The sequence below is a fragment of the Ictidomys tridecemlineatus genome, chromosome 3 (assembly GCF_052094955.1).
Source record: "Ictidomys tridecemlineatus isolate mIctTri1 chromosome 3, mIctTri1.hap1, whole genome shotgun sequence".
NCBI lineage: Eukaryota > Metazoa > Chordata > Mammalia > Rodentia > Sciuridae > Ictidomys > Ictidomys tridecemlineatus.
This window is the reverse complement of record NC_135479.1, coordinates 27,114,581-27,133,132: the sequence shown is the minus strand read 5'-3', so window position 1 is coordinate 27,133,132 and position 18,552 is coordinate 27,114,581. Positions and strand designations below refer to the sequence as shown.

At 40.9% G+C, this 18,552-nt stretch overlaps 1 protein-coding gene across 1 annotated transcript in view; it reads left to right on the top strand.

Moving 5' to 3' along the window:
* The window catches only part of Ca10 (carbonic anhydrase 10), a 477,395-nt gene that overhangs the window by 198,843 nt on the left and 260,000 nt on the right, over positions 1-18,552 (top strand). Inside the window, exon 3 of the mRNA XM_040268984.2 lies at positions 2,455-2,597. Within this exon, the coding sequence (XP_040124918.1) occupies positions 2,455-2,597 (143 nt within the window). The remainder of the gene's footprint in view (positions 1-2,454; positions 2,598-18,552) is intronic.

The following is an 18,552-nucleotide window of genomic DNA, read 5'->3' as shown; positions in this document are numbered from 1 at the left end:
CCTCCCAGTGCCACTTGACACACATCAAAGAGAGATAAAAGGATGTCCTGATGAACTTTATTTTAATAATAAAAAACTTGAAATTATTGAGGAGTAAGTACAGGATTAAGTCAAGGTACATTGTAAAGGTACACGCAGAATGCAAGAACCTCCTTAGATCTTGTAGCTTTGCTAGGACATGGTGACTTGTAAAGATGTTGAGTGATTTGCAGTGATGACGGTTTAAACAATGGTAAGAAATGAGAGAGCTAAGGAATCACATGCAATGTATGTAAATGTTCTTGCCTTGATGCCTTCTCTTTCTTCTCCCCTTCTTTCTCCCTCGGTAACTCTGGTCATTGCTGCCATTTTGAAAATCATTACTTGCCAGAAAGCCAATTCAAACTCTTTAGACGGAATGGAGCCACTGGGTCTTATTGACATGAATTAAACTAAATTAGTTGATTTACCATATTTCAAAATGAAGCCTATCTTATTTGGTGTTGAAGTATTTGTCTGGGAATCCAAGGAACTTGATTTTGGTTCTCCCACTTTTACTCAGTGTTGACTGGAACCAATAAAAGGGTCAAAGAATTTAATTTTGGATTTAGAAGGTATTAGACAGACCATTTCGCCCCAATTCTCCTCCTGAATTAAGGGACTTGTATGACTGGCAAGAGTGTTCCAGATTTCTCTCTTGCCTCAGTTTTCTCTGTCCATATTATGGACAGGAATGAGAGCTGCTATAAGTTACAGGCTACATTCAGTTTGAGCTTCTGAGAGGGTATGCACATGTAGGAGGGCTATACTTGTCTTCTCCAGGAACAATTCCTGGCTCAAGCCCACCAGGATGAGATTGGGTGGGTGTCCCTCACCTGTAGTCTCATGACACACTTCAATGTGACTTCACCTCCTTGGTGAGTTCATTGTTCTTGTGCTTATCTGCCTTTGCCATGATTTAATCTAACTCAGGGCTGGGCCTAAGGTAGCTCACTCTATAGGCTTTGGATGGATTACAGGATGAATGGCCATTTAACTTAAGGGACACCTGGGGAACACGTTGATCCTGCACCTCGTACTTAAAAGGACAGTGCAAGACTGAAGGACTAGTTTCTCCAGTATTGTAAAATGAGTGGGTTCATGCACCCCTTTGTCCTGTGAACCCTCTTATATAGAGAAGAAACTAGGAATGGAAATCCATAGAGATTTATCCTAAAAGATGTTTTAATGTGATGCTGGAAATGAGCAGTTTTTGGTTTTTTTTTTTTTAATATTTGCACTCAATATTCAATGTCATTTTTTTCTGCCTATCAAATGATCATGTTCTTCAGCTGCTGGAACATTAGGTTAATGACACAGAGCTGAGCCAAACAAAGACAGAGCCAAGTTGCAAGCTCCTGTCTAGCATTGATTGGGGGGGGTCATAAAAATAATTCATTCCCTCGGTTTGCTTTTGACAACCCAAAGAAAAACACCTTGGATGTGTTGAATGACAGACACTCTCTCTGAAAAGCTTCAAATATCTTCTAGACGGGACAAAGCTGATGCCCACAATATTCCTGCCGAGTAGGAAAACAGAGCGTCAACTCTGGAATTACTAAATATTTGGTGTAGCTTGGACAATTTGCAAGATGAAAGCCGAAGGATATGAAATTGATAAACCCCAAGACAGTGTGTGACCTGGGAAGAGGGAGAGGAAGAGAAGCCAAAACACTGACCCTTCCAATCAATTATCTCCCAGTGACAGAACAAGCCCTGGAAGGGAGTTAACCATCAATCTAAGACAGCAGTCTCTGGAAGGAGGGATCCTTTCGCAAATAAATTCCCCCCAGTGACAGTGAAACTACACTTCAATCTTGTCCCTGTGTAAATACAGTGGCCTCAGGAGGTTAGATGAACACTGGATTCTGAATGCAGAACCCTCCATCCCTACCCTGTAAAAACTAATTGTCTAACTGATATATTCAGTGAAAAATATGCCCAGTGAAAACACGTTCCAGATGTTTGCAACCTTTGGCCCACGTCTTGTTAAAGTCTTCAAGTTCTAAAACAACCTCCAATGTAACCCAATAGCCCATATAAACAAATAATCAGTGCCATTTTCTACCCAGAAAGTGAGCCCCTCTGACTCCTGACCCTGCTGCTGAATAAAGGCTTTGCTGAATCCGTGAGGTCTGCACCCATCTCAGTCCCTTTTGTGCTTACTAAAGCATTCATGCTAACTCTACTCAAACAAGAGGCCACAGGATAAACTGGCCTGAAACAACAAAATCTGACCTTCAGAAATCATGAATATAGGTATGAAAGAAATTGGCCAAAATTCAGGCCAGGAAAATACTATCCTGACACCCAGGGATCTCCCTGAGTGAAAGCATGTGTTGACTCTCTTTGATTTTACCATTTTGTGTCATCCTTCTTCCATGGCTTCCCCGCCTGTCCACCCAGCCTAATTCTACCATTTGTTTTTATTTCCAGTTCCTTCTTTCTGGGGATTGGTGAATTCAGCTTGGAATCTCTGCTCTGTGGGGAAACGGCAGTCACCCGTCAACATAGAGACCAGTCACATGATCTTCGACCCCTTCCTGACGCCCCTTCGCATCAACACTGGGGGCAGGAAGGTAAGCCACCATGTTGCTTCTACTGGGAACTGGAGGATGGAGCAGGATCAATGCTGATTCTGACAGCTGGTCCTCCAGGTCTTTGTCTCTGTGATGAGTTTGTCTTTCCACCTAGCAATACCACAGACCTCAAGTCTGCTGCCAACAAATTTCATCACAGCTAAACTGGGCTTTTTCTCTCTACCTACTCACTGTCATGCTTCTAATTACTGTGTACCTCTTAGAGGTCCTATTCCTTGGTACCCCTTGAAGATCAGAAAACCTAGTTGCCTCCCTTGCATATGAGGCTGGGAAAATCCTTCCTCTGAGACTTACTTCTTTTAAACTCAATGAAGTGAAAAGGAATTATTTTTTTTTAACCAAAGTAAAATCAGATGTTTATCATCCTGGAAGGAAAAACAAACAAACAACTATCACCTTAGATGATTTATAAGAAAATCAATAATTAATCTTCCTAGGGGCATCTTGCTGCCTAAGAATCCTAATGCGTGCGTGCACAGAAATGCTGATTTGTGCTGTGCTTTGTGATTCTCATGCTGAAGTCCACCCCACTTTGGGCCCTGTGATGAGGTCCCCTTAATTTGCGGAAGGGCGTACTGCCCGTAGGGTCTTCTCAGTGCTGGAATCTAGCATTTCTCTTGCTGCTGCATTTCTATTCAGCTACCTTCTACTCTCGAGTAGGATGTTGAAGGTGGGGGAAAACCTATATACATAGAAAATTGCATTTGAAGGTGATTTGATTGTTGTGAACTCAAGAGGAATGAAAAGTCATTTGTGTGTTTAAAAAAATAGGGTCAAAATTATAGACTCTCATTATCAATGGCTGCTGATTCTCCAGGGTTTGAGCTCACAGGGCTGTACTCTCTCTTCTTTGTAATCTGTTCACTATCCTCACTATAGAGTTTGCAAGTTAATATTTTCCCTTTCTGGTATATTGGAATATTTTTCTGCCATGTAACACTCTCTCTCTCTCTCTCTCTCTCTCTCTCTCTCTCTCTCTCACACACACACACACACACACACACACACACACACACACCCCTAATGACTCTACAAAATGTTGTTAGTGACTTGGACTCAGATCACAAGGAAGCTTTTAAAAGACATTGCATATGAGATTGGGACCACTTCTATAATATTTGTGTGCTCTTTTAAATATGGCTTGAAAAGATCTTTTTGTTTTTAGAAGGATCCTACATAGGTCCTTTGATTGCTCCTCTGATTCTATGGAAAACTAAGCCACTCCAGTGATTGTTTCATTTGCAGTTTTATTTTTATGAACCTTAAAAGAACTTGACATGGCTTCCACACACACTGCCCTCTAAAAAAATGATGAATCCTTCCTTTAAAGTTGCGAATGTGGGTGAGTTTTCCGGTCAGTATTTAAGAAAGGAAAGTTGAATTTCTGGTTATATATTCAAGCATCTTTTCTTTCTTGAAGAGGATGATAGGGGGATAATTGCACTCTACGAAAAGGGAAAAGCAGTAAAGTCAAACCAAAAACAAAAAGTCCAAGATGGAATGGGATTTGAGCCTGAGTTCCAGAAATCACCTGGCATATGGAGAGCAGTGTTAAAGCCCAGAAACCAAAAGAGTGGTTGCTGGCTTGGGCATGGGGTACAGAAGGTGGCAGAGGCCACATCTTGAAGCTGCGTTAAGGAATTGGATCTTTTCCCTAAAAGTTATAAAATGCAACTGAAGGTTTTTGCTTGGCTTTGTTTAAACATCCTTTGGGGGTGGGATGGAAAGATGTCAAGCCAACACCAACAATGGATTTATATTTCCACTTCGTATCATACTGCTTTAGAGGAAAATGTTGATGTGAAAGAAAGAAACAAATTTCTAGATTCTCCCTCAAATGGAATGGAAAAGAAAAAAAAAAAGTGAGAGATGTCCTGATGTGGAAAGTCCTCTGCATGTTATGATTTTGTTGCTGTTGTTGTTTTGGACAAGTGACTTTTTATCTTTCCAATTCAGCAAAGGGTACCTGATCCAAATCAATTTTCAAAGGCATTGAAGTTTGGAATTTGGGAAACATTTACTTTCGATGATGTAAATATTTATATCTGGCACCATTTGTGTTGTCAGCCGTTTGAAGAGCTGAGAACGAGCTGGCAGTGCCCTTTGCATTCATGAAAAATGGAAAATAAAATATAGATGGTAGCAGGATAAACGACCTGGTAATGAAATGCCTCAGCCTGATAGGCAATAACTAAATCAGGCTTGTGTGCTTTTTAGAAGGTGGTGTTTGATGAGTCACTTGTTTTGGAAGTGAGGATTCAGATCACTGCTCTGAATTTAGGTTGGCTTTTTTTTTTTTCTTTTGACTTAAAAAAATAGTCAACTCAAAATGTTTAAAAACTACCATGCTAGACTGGGAGATTTTTTTTTTTTTTTTTGTAGAATTTAGGCAAGATGCCACATTTTGAAGTCTGAGATCAGCTATGTCGGTAGGTTAAATGCACCCCAGTAACTGTATGTTTTGTGTCACATTTTTATCTGTGAGCATTATTCCTTCTGGCATTTAAATGTGTCTTTTGCACAAAACCATGAAGCAGCTCTGCCCCAGCCCCCACTGTGTGCTCTTGTGTTTGTTTTAACATATTTGACCTGACAAGGGGCTTTTCTTAGCTTAGGCTAGGGCCAGAATTCAACCTCAACACAAGAATAGCAAGGAATGATAAGAGAGGAGAGGCCAAAATGCACTGTGACTCGGGCATCATAGAAAATGTACATTTTTACTTAACAATGGGAATTCTTTCACCCTTTAAGTTGCTTACTTTCAATGGTCATTCTTATGCCATGTTTTGTTGTTGTTGTTTTGGTTTGTTTTGTTTCTGGTAGGGACCATTTTTACGGAACCATACCTATATGACACATAGGGCTCTTAAAGATGGAATCCAAAACAATTTGTATTTTTTGAAATGACCTTCCTTTAAGGTTGGTTGCATGTGGATGTCAGAATCCTACCTTAGAACCAATCTCTCACTCAGTTCCCATTAAACTTACATTGTAAAATGCTAAATGGTTTGGAGCTAATTAATCTGTTTTAGATAAAGCTACTGAATTGACTCAAGATATTTTTAAAAAAAATGGGTGACAGGCTTCTAAGGACATCTAATACCAGTTTTATAGATGCAGCCTGTCACTCACTGAAGGTAGAAGCTCTTGGATCTGCAACCTCTGGGGAAGACGCAGGTGGTGGAAATCACAGACATACCTAGTGACAGGGTCAGATAAAACAAGCAAAAGAAGAAGGAAATTGACCTTCACTTGTACATATCTCAAAGAGGCAGCAGTTCCCCCATCTCTTCTGCTTTCGTTCTTGAGTTTTTGCCCAGTGGAGGCCAAGAACATGGTTCTCTGGGAGAGATCCTAGGCACCTACTACTGTTGCCATCAGTTTTCTTTGGACTTCTGATTACTTGCAGCTTCCATTAGGAAGAGCCTCAGCAGAAGACAGGGAGTGTGTGAATTGGGTCAGTCTTAAGGACTTTAATTCAGAGGGATCCTTTATAGCCACCTGGGTTCTAAAGGGAAGAGGGGAGGGAGTTAGAGGCCAGAACCTGGGGACAGAGAAAGCTGTGGAGAGGGACACCTGACTTTTAGTAAGGAAAAAGGCCAGCTCAGTGCAACCCACAGGGATTGAGTAGAAACCTGGGCCTCTCTCCTTCCCCCTCCCCTCTTCTGCCACCTCCCCTTGGAAAAAAGTCAGTGTGCAAAGCCACCTGATGATTGCGTCTGTGTAAGCCAGCTTCAGAGTCACCGTGCATGGTGAAGGGCCAAACGGAAGACATATGGCATCTCCACGTTTCCCGCGAAATAAATATGAGGCACTAAAACTCCTCATCACCTAGAAATTGAGATGCAAATGCTTCTGCTTGGCACTCACAATACTTGAGATTCAGCCCCAAATCTCCTTTCCGGAGACTTATGCCACTTATACTTTGTGTGTACCTCTTATGCCCTGGGAAATACTTAAAAATAAAAAAAAATTTAAAAAAAACTGGATGTATCTCACCTTTTCCTGGAATCTGTGCCTTTGCCACAATATGCCTTTCCCCTGACAAGTCTCAGGACTCCCTTTTAATGAAACTCCTCTTGATCTCTTTAGCCAACCGTGACATCTCTCTTCATTTGACTTCTTAAGCATCTATCTTATTTATTGTCTTTTAGGACTTCAGCTTTGATCTCTCAAGAGATCACATTTTTATTTTCTATCTCTAGTGTTATCTGTGATGATGCTGGATGATTTGAGCTGAACAAGGATTACCCTTGATTATCAATAAAAAGGTTTATGTGGAATTAGTCCATAGTTGCTAAGATTTAAAGTTGGGGAAATGTAGAAGGCCCCCACAATGAATAGTTAATTTTGCTACCAGTGGAATTTGTCACTAAAGCTAAACCTCAGATATTGTGCTTGTCATAGAATATTAAAATAACTTAGAAAAGTAAAGAATGTTGATTTTTATATGTAATATCTTATTCACTTCTCTATCTTGAAATTTCCCCATGCTCATAGTAAAATCCAGCTGACTATAATTAATCATTGCTATTCATGGTGTGTCGACATTGCTATGTTCTGAAAGCTTTTATGGGAAAGGCATTTATGTTCCTCCAAGGGATTTATAATATATTTGGGGTGAAAATATAGATACACAGAAGTTAAATGGCAGTAACTGATTTAAGCAACTATTTGAGATAATAGCAGAGTAGGTAGTAAAGAAGCTGTGACATGATTAATTAGTGAGTCAATCATTTTGGCACTAATTTTTAATGGGGGTAAGAAGCTGGGTTGGACAGACCAGGTTTTATGGATGTCTAGGATACAAGCTAGCTTGAATAGGTAGGTAGGATGAAATATAGTTTTCAGGAGGGTCTATAAATGTCAGATTGTCTGGCTAGAAGAGGCGAAGAAAAGGTAAAGATAAATCCATTTTGCCATCTAAATTTGTTTCTGTGACACTGTTTTTGATCGGATAGCTGATGTTAAATTCCTCAGCCACTTAAAACTCAGTAGCCATCTTTAAGCACCATGAGCCTTTTTTTACACTGAAATTATGATGTGGAAATGGTGTGTACAACTTATGTTTATTTGGGGATAGAGTAGAATTTCAGAGTGTCTGAATAGATAGATTCAATTCTTCCTCATCTGTGTTTTGTTGGTTGGTAAACTCCTTGACTTACCATATTGGTGATAGCCTTTCTCAGAAGAAAGCAACTAGGGGTCTGTTTATTGGATCTAACTCTTACTAACAAGGAAAATGTTAGGCATATGAAATGGACAGTATAACTATGGATGAAAGTGGAAAGTGGATGCATTATCTTAGAAAGTCTAGTACCCAAGGTAAAAAAAAAAAAAAAAAAAAAACGTCGGACATTGTCAGACATGGATATAAAAACTTCAAATGTCTGATTTTTAAAAACATTATAATTAAAATAGAGATAGAATCTCACTGCTTCATGAAAGATGACTCTAGGGGATTTTGAAGCTCCTAAAAAGAGATTATGGTGAGACATTTATAAATGATGATAACAAAAAAAAAAAGAGAGAGAGAACTGGTTGGAGTAAAAGATATGGATGTGACTTTACAGGGAGTTTTGTGAGAAATGGTTTTACATGACACATAAGAGATGTGACACAAGAGCTATAGTCAAGAAGGAAGTCACAAGGAGGAGGGCTTTGTATAAGTGGTTTCAGAGAAGAGAAGACCCAGAATGAACTGAGGCCACCAGAAAGGAGAAACGCTTTTGAAAGTTAAGGTCAGAGAAAGCAGAAGCAGCAAGGCCAGGTAGACCTCTATTTGGGGGGACAAAGAACTGGTGTGAAACCTGCATTTAAATTTTAGGTTCACCACCCACCCACCATATATAAAGGTTAACCTTATATATGGAAGTTTCAGTTTCCTCATTTGTAAAAGGGACATTGTAACAGCACCCACTGTTTGCATGGGAAAATGCACTTATGAGGCAGGTTACAGTTGAAATTGTAGTGGTGACTTACGGACAAGACCTTGCTCAATGATGGTCAGCTACTGTCAGACAAGTTCTCATTGCTGTTATAGAAAAACCACAATTCCCATTCAAATCTCTCTGTCCAAGAAACTAATGTTCACATTAGAGTTAGCAGTGGACATGCTAAGAGGTAAAGGATTGCAATTCTTTGGATGACATATTTAAGAATTCACAGGCCTCCTCTCTGGTAGCCCCAACAACAGAGGCTGACATCCCACTGACATAAAGGTAAAGTTTTTCTATCTATAATGATAAAAAGCTTCACAGATTTAGACTGGGCAAGATAATGCTGTAAGAATACTCTGTGTGGAAAAGTAGGGAAAGGGAACGGATGATGTGCTCAGTATGGTTCAAGAGCACAGGGAAGAGGCCAGGAGAATTCCACCTAGTCACTTAGAACATAAGGTACTACATCCATGATAAGTGAGGTCACGGTCATGCAGTACCCTTAACTGGGAGGACAGTATCTGGGAATCACAGTCAGTGCCCCCAGGGCTGGGGAAGATTGACTAATGGAAAAGACATTTGACAGGGTGGAGAAGAGAAGAAGAGGCACAAAGTGATAGCAAGAAGAATCCAGATGTTCTGTCTTCAGTTCTATCTCCGTATCCATCCACCTATCTGAAAGGAAAATACTTGAAGGAGTCGTTACAGCGACCTTCTGATTATCCCTCTCCCACGAAGCCTCAGACGCACTGGTGTTTGGAAGAGACTTGGGCCGGACTTCATTTCAAAATAAGAGGAACTGGAGCTGTGTGTAAATTGAATGACCTCCTTCTGCTTCGTTGAAACCACAGGCAAGAAAAAATAAAGAGTTCTGAGAAGCAGTGAGAGCTGCTGGAGATTGTAGAAAACACCCAAGCATCAGATGAGAGCTTTGACTTGACCCGGGATCCCCCTTCCAACCTGGAAATCCTTTGCTTCTGTATGAGCAGAGGTTGGATGGGACACATGGAATGTATTTGCTTGAAGCTGACCCAAGAATAAGGGTTTAATGAGAATGTAAACCCTCCTAGAGAAAAACTTCTGTTAAAGCATGAGTTTGGGCTTGGAAGAAATTTGCCTTGTTTCCTTTTCAAACTCTAGGAAAATTATTCTTCATAGAATTTTGTAATCTTAGCTATTCAGGAGGCTGTGGTGGGGGAAGGATCACTTGAGTCTAGAAGTTCAAGACTAACCTGGGGAACATAGTAAGACCCTGTCTCAAACACACACACACACACACACACACACACACACACACACACACACCACATATTAGCTACAGTGCAGGACTCAGGGTAAAATGAATGTTGTAAAAATGGGTTTTGATAGATAAAGAAATAAGGCCAAGGTCATTGTGTTTGTACTTAGAGCTGTTTGCAAGGGGTAGGCTTCAGTGAGTCGTGGTGAAAGATAATGGGAAAGACGGGATTGCTGTATTCTACATCAGAAGATGGATTCAGGACAAAGGTGTTCTGCTGTAAGCAGAACTGAATTCTCACACACCCATTGTCAAGCTGAGATCCGGGCTGAGGATTGGTGCATTTCTGGTGATAGTGACCTCTTGACCTCTTCCATAAAATCAACACAGAGCCATTAGGCAAGTCTTCCAAAGAAATCCCTGGTTGTTGGCTTTAGTATTTTACAAATGTGTCTAATTCTCACTTTACTCCTTGGGTGAGAGGTAGAAAAGGCTTTATTTTGCTTTCCTCTCCTGCTTCTTGATCCTTGACTTCATTTTTCCTCTGTTATTCCATCTCTCTTCCTTGCTCTCTTATTCTTTTCCCCCACTCCAATCTCCTCCTTCCCTTTCCTCTTTTCCCAAGCCTCTTTCTCTTCTCTGGATCCTGAGTACATATGACCAGGCAACCGTGTCCTCTCCCATTGACATCAGAGTAAAGCCAGTTCTCGCGGTGGTTCCCGAATCAATTCAATTAAACACAGAAAGAGTAGCAGTTGCCTAGTTGAAGTGAGGGGGAAAAAAATGCCAGTTATCCAGGAAATGAGCATAATTTTTATTAGAGAAATATGGGAGAGATTAATCCAAGATGTTTAATTAATTTATAGGCAGATAAATTCCTGGAAGGAAGAATGCCCTCCAGGAATCTCCTGAGTTATGTGTCCCTTACTTCATATCACTTTGGTTTTCTGGACACGTGACCCACAGATAAAACTAACGGGCGTTTTACAAATGAATTCTCATCTTAAAATAGAGAAGAAGATATAGTATTCCCGTACAGTGCTTGCCCTTCAGTTCTCTTACCACCCCTCTAACTATGAGACAGAAGAGCAGGAGAAAGGCAAACCCATGACCTAATTCTGAGAGGTTTTCTCCAGCCCGGGACAGGTTGCCCAGGACAAGGCTCTCGCTGTCTCTAGTTGCTGAGGACAGGTTCCGTCACAGCCAAGATGAATGTGGAAAAGCACCTGAGCAACAGCAGAGACCGTCGCCTGCCAAGGCAAGCTTCTCACTTGATATTAAAGAACTGGTACTGGTTTTGCATTTGCTGCAAGAAGGCTCTGAAATTGGTAACCTAGTCCTCGTAAGCCTGATGGTTTGGCTGGATAACCCAGCAAAGCTGTGTTTTTGTGAACTGTAGAGATCTTGAGTCCTATTCAGGAAACCCATTGCCTAAAAAAAAAAAAAAAAAAAAAAAAAAAACAGCTATTTGGGGATCTGAAAATAAAAATAAATAATTTCGCCAAAACCTCAGGAAAAAAAAAAGTGAGGTAGATTCTCTTTGAAGGATTTGAAAATATCCATTTTCTTTTAGTTCTATTTTATAAGAACATAAATAACTAGATTAAAACTGAAAAACTAAGATTAAAAAAAATACAATTTTGGGACTCTATACGGTTTAAACAATTCAACAACTGAGTGACTATCTGACTTAAAGTTTTCCTATAGAAATTTAATGTCATATAGATACAACTTTGTTAATACTACATGAAGGATTAAGAATAACGAAAATAACCTATTCATCTATTCCCATTAGCATACATTTTTTTCTCTTTTTTGTTTTTTTACACATTTTTATTGGCCCATTATGCTGTACATATTGATGGCATTTGTTGTTACATATTCATACACACCCAGAATATAACAATAGAATTTGACCAACATCATTCCCCAGCACTTCCCCCTCCCTCCTCAATCCCCATCCCCCTTGGTCCTTTCCCTCTACTGATTTCCCTTTGGTTTTTAAGACATCCATCTCATCTTTCTTTTTCTTTTTCCTCTCTAGCTTCTGCATATGACAGAAAACATACAAGCCTTGATCTTCAGAGTTTGACTTATTTCACTTAATATGATGGTCTCTACTTCCACCCATTTTCCTGCAAATGCCATAATTTTTTATTTTTCTTGGCTGAGTAAAACTCTATTGTGTGTGTATACCTCATTTTCTTTATCCATTCATTGATTGATAGACACCTAGGCCAAAGGGTTTGGCTATTGCGAATGGTGTTGCTGTAAGCATTGGTATGCATGGTTCATTGTAGTAAGGTGACATTTTTAACTTTTGGAATGTAGGCTTTCTGAACTTTACCATCCTCTATGCTAGAGACCAGATCCAAACTGCAAATAATGCTAAGATTAGCCTAACATCTGTTTTTCTCCTACTGCAAACCTGTTGTCTATTCAGTGAGCCTTTCCATTTTTTAAAGTTAACAATGCCCACCTAGTGTTCCAGACTATTTTTCTGTGTTTTACTCAGAACTTCATCATATGTGACAATGATTTTAGTCCATCCTAATGACATTAAGTCATTATCCCTGATACATGCATGTTCTAGCCCATAATCCCATCACTTATGTATGACATCATATGATGGAAGTGTGTGATCTCATTTCTACCAGTCGATCAAACACACCCCCACATTTTGCTGTGTCATATCCCGTGGAAACCTGTCCAACAGGCAGCATCTCACCCACCCAACAATATTTTCTGCCACCTTTAGAACAAAATATCTTCCCATCACTTCCAAGGAACAGAAATTTTTCTTAATTGGTATTTTCCTCTGAAATCTTCAGAAACATTTCTTTCCTTTTAATTGAGAAGAAGTCACTCTTCTTTCACTTTCAGTCAATTAACTATTTTCACTAATTTTTCTATGTAAGCAAAATGCGTTACTTGGGCTATGATGCAGAAAATAGTAACAGTAAAGCATGTTCCTATTTAATGCACAGTTGCTAGGTAATTTTGAATATAGAAATCAACTTCGTGTTTGTGGATTGCTAAATTACTTGTTCAAAATGTATAAAACAAGATAGAGCCAGTCTTTAGAACCTTCTAAGAGGAATATAGCCTCCCTTGTACAGTGAAAAGACCCAAGGAATCGGCTTTTATCTGCTTTCAAACACTCATCCTGTGCATCTCTTCCCACCTTCCCATTCAATGATGTCAAGTTGGTACCTTGAAAATCATGATGGTAGGAGTGTTCACACCACAGAAATCTGTAAATGCTACACATCAGGGATTATTTTTCCTGCAGAACCAGGTGATAGAGGTTTACCAGCCTATCACTGCTCTTATAGAACCAGGATAAGTCCCAGAAGAAAGATGAGCTATTATAGCCAGCACTCATAGAAGCTAGAGGACCTGGTAAATACTTTTTAGGGGGTGTTGGAAAGAAAGTTTCATATTTGTTATAAATATTGATATAAAATTGTTCTAATGACCATGGCTTAGCCTCCTAAAGAATGATACTGACTCCCCAAACTCACTGGCCATTACCTGCTTCATAGAGTGTGTGTGTGTGTGGTGGTAGAAGTGGTTATTGACACGAACATATGAATATATGGGACTCTGATTTTTCTTACCTTGATCCCTTCAACCACCTTTCTTTCTTTCTTTCTTTATCTTTCTTTCTCTCTCTTTTTTCTCTTTCTTTCTTTCTTTCTTTCTCTAACTGGGGATTTAACCCAGGGTCACTCTACCCCTAAGCTGCATCCCCAACTCTTTTTATTTTATATTTTGAGACAGGGTCTCACTAAGTTGCTGAGGCTGGCCTCAAACTTTCCATCCTCCTGCTTCAGCCTCCAGAGTCTCTGGGATTACAGGCATGTACCACCATGCCTGGCCATCCTTCTTCCTCTTTTAATAAGTCTTCTTTACTTGCTAGCCTCTGACAAGTCATATTCCTCTTTTCTTTTAACTTTTTTTTATACCTTTACTTTATTTATTTTTATGTGGTGCTGAGGATCAAACCCAGGGCCTCGCATGTGCTAGGTGAGCACTCTTCCGCTGAGCCACAACCCCAGCCCCTATATTCCTCTTAATGACACCCTTGCAAAGGTTGGGCTGGCACAGAGGTCTGGGTCTTGCTCATTGCCTTGGTATTTTCCTCTGAAATATTCAGAAAACGTTTCTTTCCTTTTAATTGAGAAGAAGTCACCCTTCTTTCAATTTTCAGTCAAGTAACTATTTTCACTAAGTTTTCTATGTAAGCAAAATGCATTACTTGGGCTATGATGCAGAAAATAGCAACATTAAAGCATGTTCCTATTTAATGCACAGTTGCTAGGTAATTTTGAATATAGAAATCAACTTCGTGTTTGTGGATTGCTAAATTACTTGTTCAGAACAACATCCTCAACTTCTTCACCAGTTCAAGCCTTCAGGGCTCCAGAACCTGGACAGTCCTGAACTATTTCATAGCCTCCGCCACCCGTGCCTCCACCAGCTTCCTCTCACTGTCACGACCTGCAGCAGAGCAGGCTACACCGTACATGCTATACTGTTCCAAAGTGCCAAGCAGGAAATCAGGAGGAAGCTTTTAGGCTTTTCCAAACAAGTGATCTTTACATTGGCTTTTAATGATTGTTTCAGTTTCTGAATCCAAAAAGTAAGTATTTTTTTTTTAATCTGAATAAGAGTGAGGAAATAACCCTGTGCCAAGCAATTTGGAGTCCATGCTGTTCAATCAATTCGAAGTATTACTAGCATTTTCCTCAAGAGTATAATATACGACAACTGCCAAGCTTTCCTTTTGCGATTACAAAAAGGACAGATACTAGAGCGAGCCATATTTCAGCACTGCGGGGAAATAAAAAAATGAACTGCTAAAAACGGCCCAGGAGGAATGAATAGCAATAAGACATCAATGTCATCTGTATACTGATTTGTGATGAATTTCCAAAGGGCTTAATGGCATGATGCTATGATATATAGGGGCTGTCTGAAAGTTAATAACTGTAAGTTATCCACTTGGAAGAATGTAATGGGGAAAAGTAAGTGGTCACAGATAATATATAAATAAGTAACTTCATTAACAGAGTCAAACGGTTCTGTGTGTTCTATGTTGTTGCCCTCTATGACTAGAAATGGAAAATCAAAAGGATTGTGAAGACCTGGAAAGGTCAAATGTTATGCAAACACCCCAGCGGACCCATTCGGTAAGGCCTATAATTTGTCTTGTAATTGGTTGGAACCAATATAACTTATGGGTAGGCGGCCAGCGTCTCGTTGGGCGGTTCTTCTTCCTGCCAAGGAGGTTGTAAATTACCTGAGAAATTAAACTCTAGAATAATTTGTGAAGAGCAAAAGACAAAGTCAGAATTAGCTTTAAAGGGACTGGAGGCCCTGATAGATCCAGTCCACACAGGAGCTGGAGCTAGACAATTAGAAATTGGCTCCCGTGGTTTTTTTTTTAAGAGGGTACATCAAAGGCAGGGTTAAGGTTTCAGGGGAGGAGTCTTGCTTCATGATGTCTTGCAGTCAGCAGGTTGATTGGCATCTCCGCAGGTCACATCCATCTCACAGAGGCTGTGCGGCTGAGTGGTTGTAGCAGGTCACCCCATCTCCAGTGCTGTGTGGGACCCAGCAGAGCAGAATAGAGCTCACAATGTGTCCGGGCAGCCAACCAGAGGAAATGTCCACTGGAAGTTTCCAGACACCAGATTATCCTATTCACTAAGCTGTGATGCACAATATAGCCCACACACAACCCATGGATGGCTCTCAATAATAACCAAAGAGGAGCACGCATACACACATGTGGACCACCTTTCCAAGGTGAATTAACAACAGACAGAGTCCTCTGGTGGAGGCCTCCAAGTAGGGGCAACAAAAATCTGTTTGCACAAACAAATGTCCCTTGCCAGTTACCATGTGATCTGGTGTTTCCCCTGACCCATGGATTGTGCACTTAAAACACCAGCAGCTACGAGATGCAGGAGCTTTCATGAGGAATGGTTCTTTTAACCTGCATTCCAGGTTCCTTTTGGCCCAATGACTTTTATGCTGCATCAGACAACACGTCTGATGAGCAGCAAGGAGCCTGGTGTCTGGAATGCACTTGATAATGTTTGTGGAATGAAATAATAAATAGATGAGTGGAAAACTGCCCCAGGTCCTGGGATGACAAATAGATGAGAAAAGAGAAAGGAACAACGTATATTAAGTACCTCCTGCATCCATTTATACATACATATTTTATCTTGCTTAATTCCCTGAACAACCTCAGATGGTCAGTTGTACGGACCAGGAAACTGAAATGTACAGTTGTTAAATAATTTACCTCGAGTTGCAGGGATGCAAGAAGCAGAACTGAGTTTCAACCTGAGGCAGTCTGACTTCAAAACAATATTCCTTTCCAGAATGTGGTACTGAATTTGAAGGCAGGGAAGAAACATTTTCTGTCTCTATCAAGGGTTTAGGGTGAAGAAAGCATGAGATTGGAAGAATCCTCACCTGCAACCCATTCCCTGCTCTTCACCATGTTTTGAGAGAATGATGGAAGGAAGGTGTGTGCCCTCATCTCCCCATATTCTGGCTGGTCCATCTTCAGCTTGTTTGGGCTCTGGCACTATACATATTTTGTCCTGGTAGATGGTGACCTAGTTCTGTTTTGTTACATGGCTGCCACTCCCTTCCCCAGGAAGGTAGTGAAGTACACATTAAATGCTTTTCTGAATGGGTCATTGATTTCCCTACGCCCTTCATCCCCAAAGTGCCACATAAAATGCCCCCACATAGTTATGGTCATGGCTGCACCAGTCGCTGCAAGTAAGTGTAAGAGAAAACATAGTCGTCATTTTTAGGACTCCATCTATACGGTCTGTCTATGTGGAGGGTGGTGGCAATTTCCCAGCTTCCTCTGTCACCTCTCTTTGATGCTCTGTCTCTCTTGCTTTCTGATAAGGAGGCACCTCTATAATTCTGCATGTGGATTCTCCCCCAAGAACATGAATTGCACTTTAGAAACAGTGATAGGCACATGTCCAAGTTCTGCGGGGCTCAGAGCAGCTCAGGGATCAGTCTTAAAAGTCATGAGCCTCGAAGGACTGGCCAATGTAAATGGCTTGTCCCTGTTTCTCCTGGGCAGTCATCCTTTAAGTCATTTCATATGATGTGCATAATTTAACAGGGGCGAAGCTCACTCATCCCTGCCTTTGATTTCTCAGTCCGCCTTCGGTGCTCCGTGGATAAGAGGGATGATAATGAATGGAAAGTTTAGGGTCCTTCTTTTCCTAGTTCACTATTAGACCAAAAGGAAGACAAGGGTGACCCTCAGTTCCCAAGGGACACGAGGAATTGGAAAATCCAATCAAAGGCTTACCATTACGATGATATTTGCCTCCCTGTTCCCACTCAAGTCCATTGCTGCCATCTTATCCCAGCCTCCCAGACTCCTTCCAAAAGGAAAAAGCAGGGTGAGCCATGCTTCTTGGAGGCTGGCGTACCAGATGGCAGGGACACCTTTGCTGCCCACCCCTCCAGCACTCTGTTCAGCTGTGGCAAGCACAGCTGGAACAGAACATTGTCGCTCCCATCTTGGCAGTGGGAATTCTCCAAAGCCAGTGAAGGCCTTGTGCCTGAACAACCCTGCACAGTCTGACCTTGAAGGGACTTTGGTCTTCCTTTGGGTTTCCCAGAAGATAGCATGGGTTTCCCAATTTCACAGGTGCCCAGGACACGAAATTTAAAATCAGACTTGGAAGCCATTTGACTAACCATGCTTTTTGAGACTCGGTTGTCTGTCACCAAGAGAAGGACACCTCACCTTAGGCACAGGCATTTAGACTTTCTGCTCAGAGTGATTCACTCTGCCTCCAGTTCCTCCACTATCAGAATTGGAGCTTCTCCTCTGCTTTGCTTGGGGCTCATATTGTCAGTTCCAAAGTCCCCTCTGCTGTTTACCCGTGAGTTCCCCATTTATGTAAATGGAATCTCAGAGTCTGGAATAATTCTCGTGTCATGCCAGAGGATTAAGCACATTTATTTACTACTTAACTCCCTGAATACAGGAAAGATATTGCTCCCATACCATCCTGCCTCTGTAAAAGGACACCCAGCCCTCTGCCCCTTAGCTTCTACCTTTCCTCTGCTGCAAGAGTCGGCAAAGTCTCTGGGTTGAGTTTGCTCCTCCCACCCAAGGGGTGCAATCTTAGCACAGACAGGTGAGTTGCCTAAAAGGCCCCTGAGTTTTGTTTTGTTTTTTTTTTTCTTACTGCCATTAACATGAATCCAGCACTATTAGAATGTGCAGGGAGTTTTAGATGGACATTTTATCCTTTTGTTGCCAAGGCTTTTCAGAAGATAAAATATACATTGTACCGCGTGGAGTGTATGAAAGTTCAGTGAAATATGATAATGCTGCTTCACACGCTGTTCTCTTGGGTATGATATCAGGAAAATGTTTTTCTCTGACAGCTTCTTATAATGGATGAAAATATTCCCTCTTCGTTGCACACACAGTGCAAGGTTTGAGGCATATTATTGGAGTCAGGTAATCTGCCTCTGAAATACTGGTATTTGAAAAGCAAATTTAAGGCTTACGACATTTTCACTTTATGATCATTGACACTGATGTTAGTAAACTCTTTCTCTAGCTATGAAGAAGAGAAATGGCAGGCGAGTTTTTTGTTTGGTTTGGTTTTGTTTTCCTAGTTGCCATTTGCTTTTTTAGTGACTGCACCATATGGAGCACAGTAAATAAACTAGCAAGGCGGCAGGA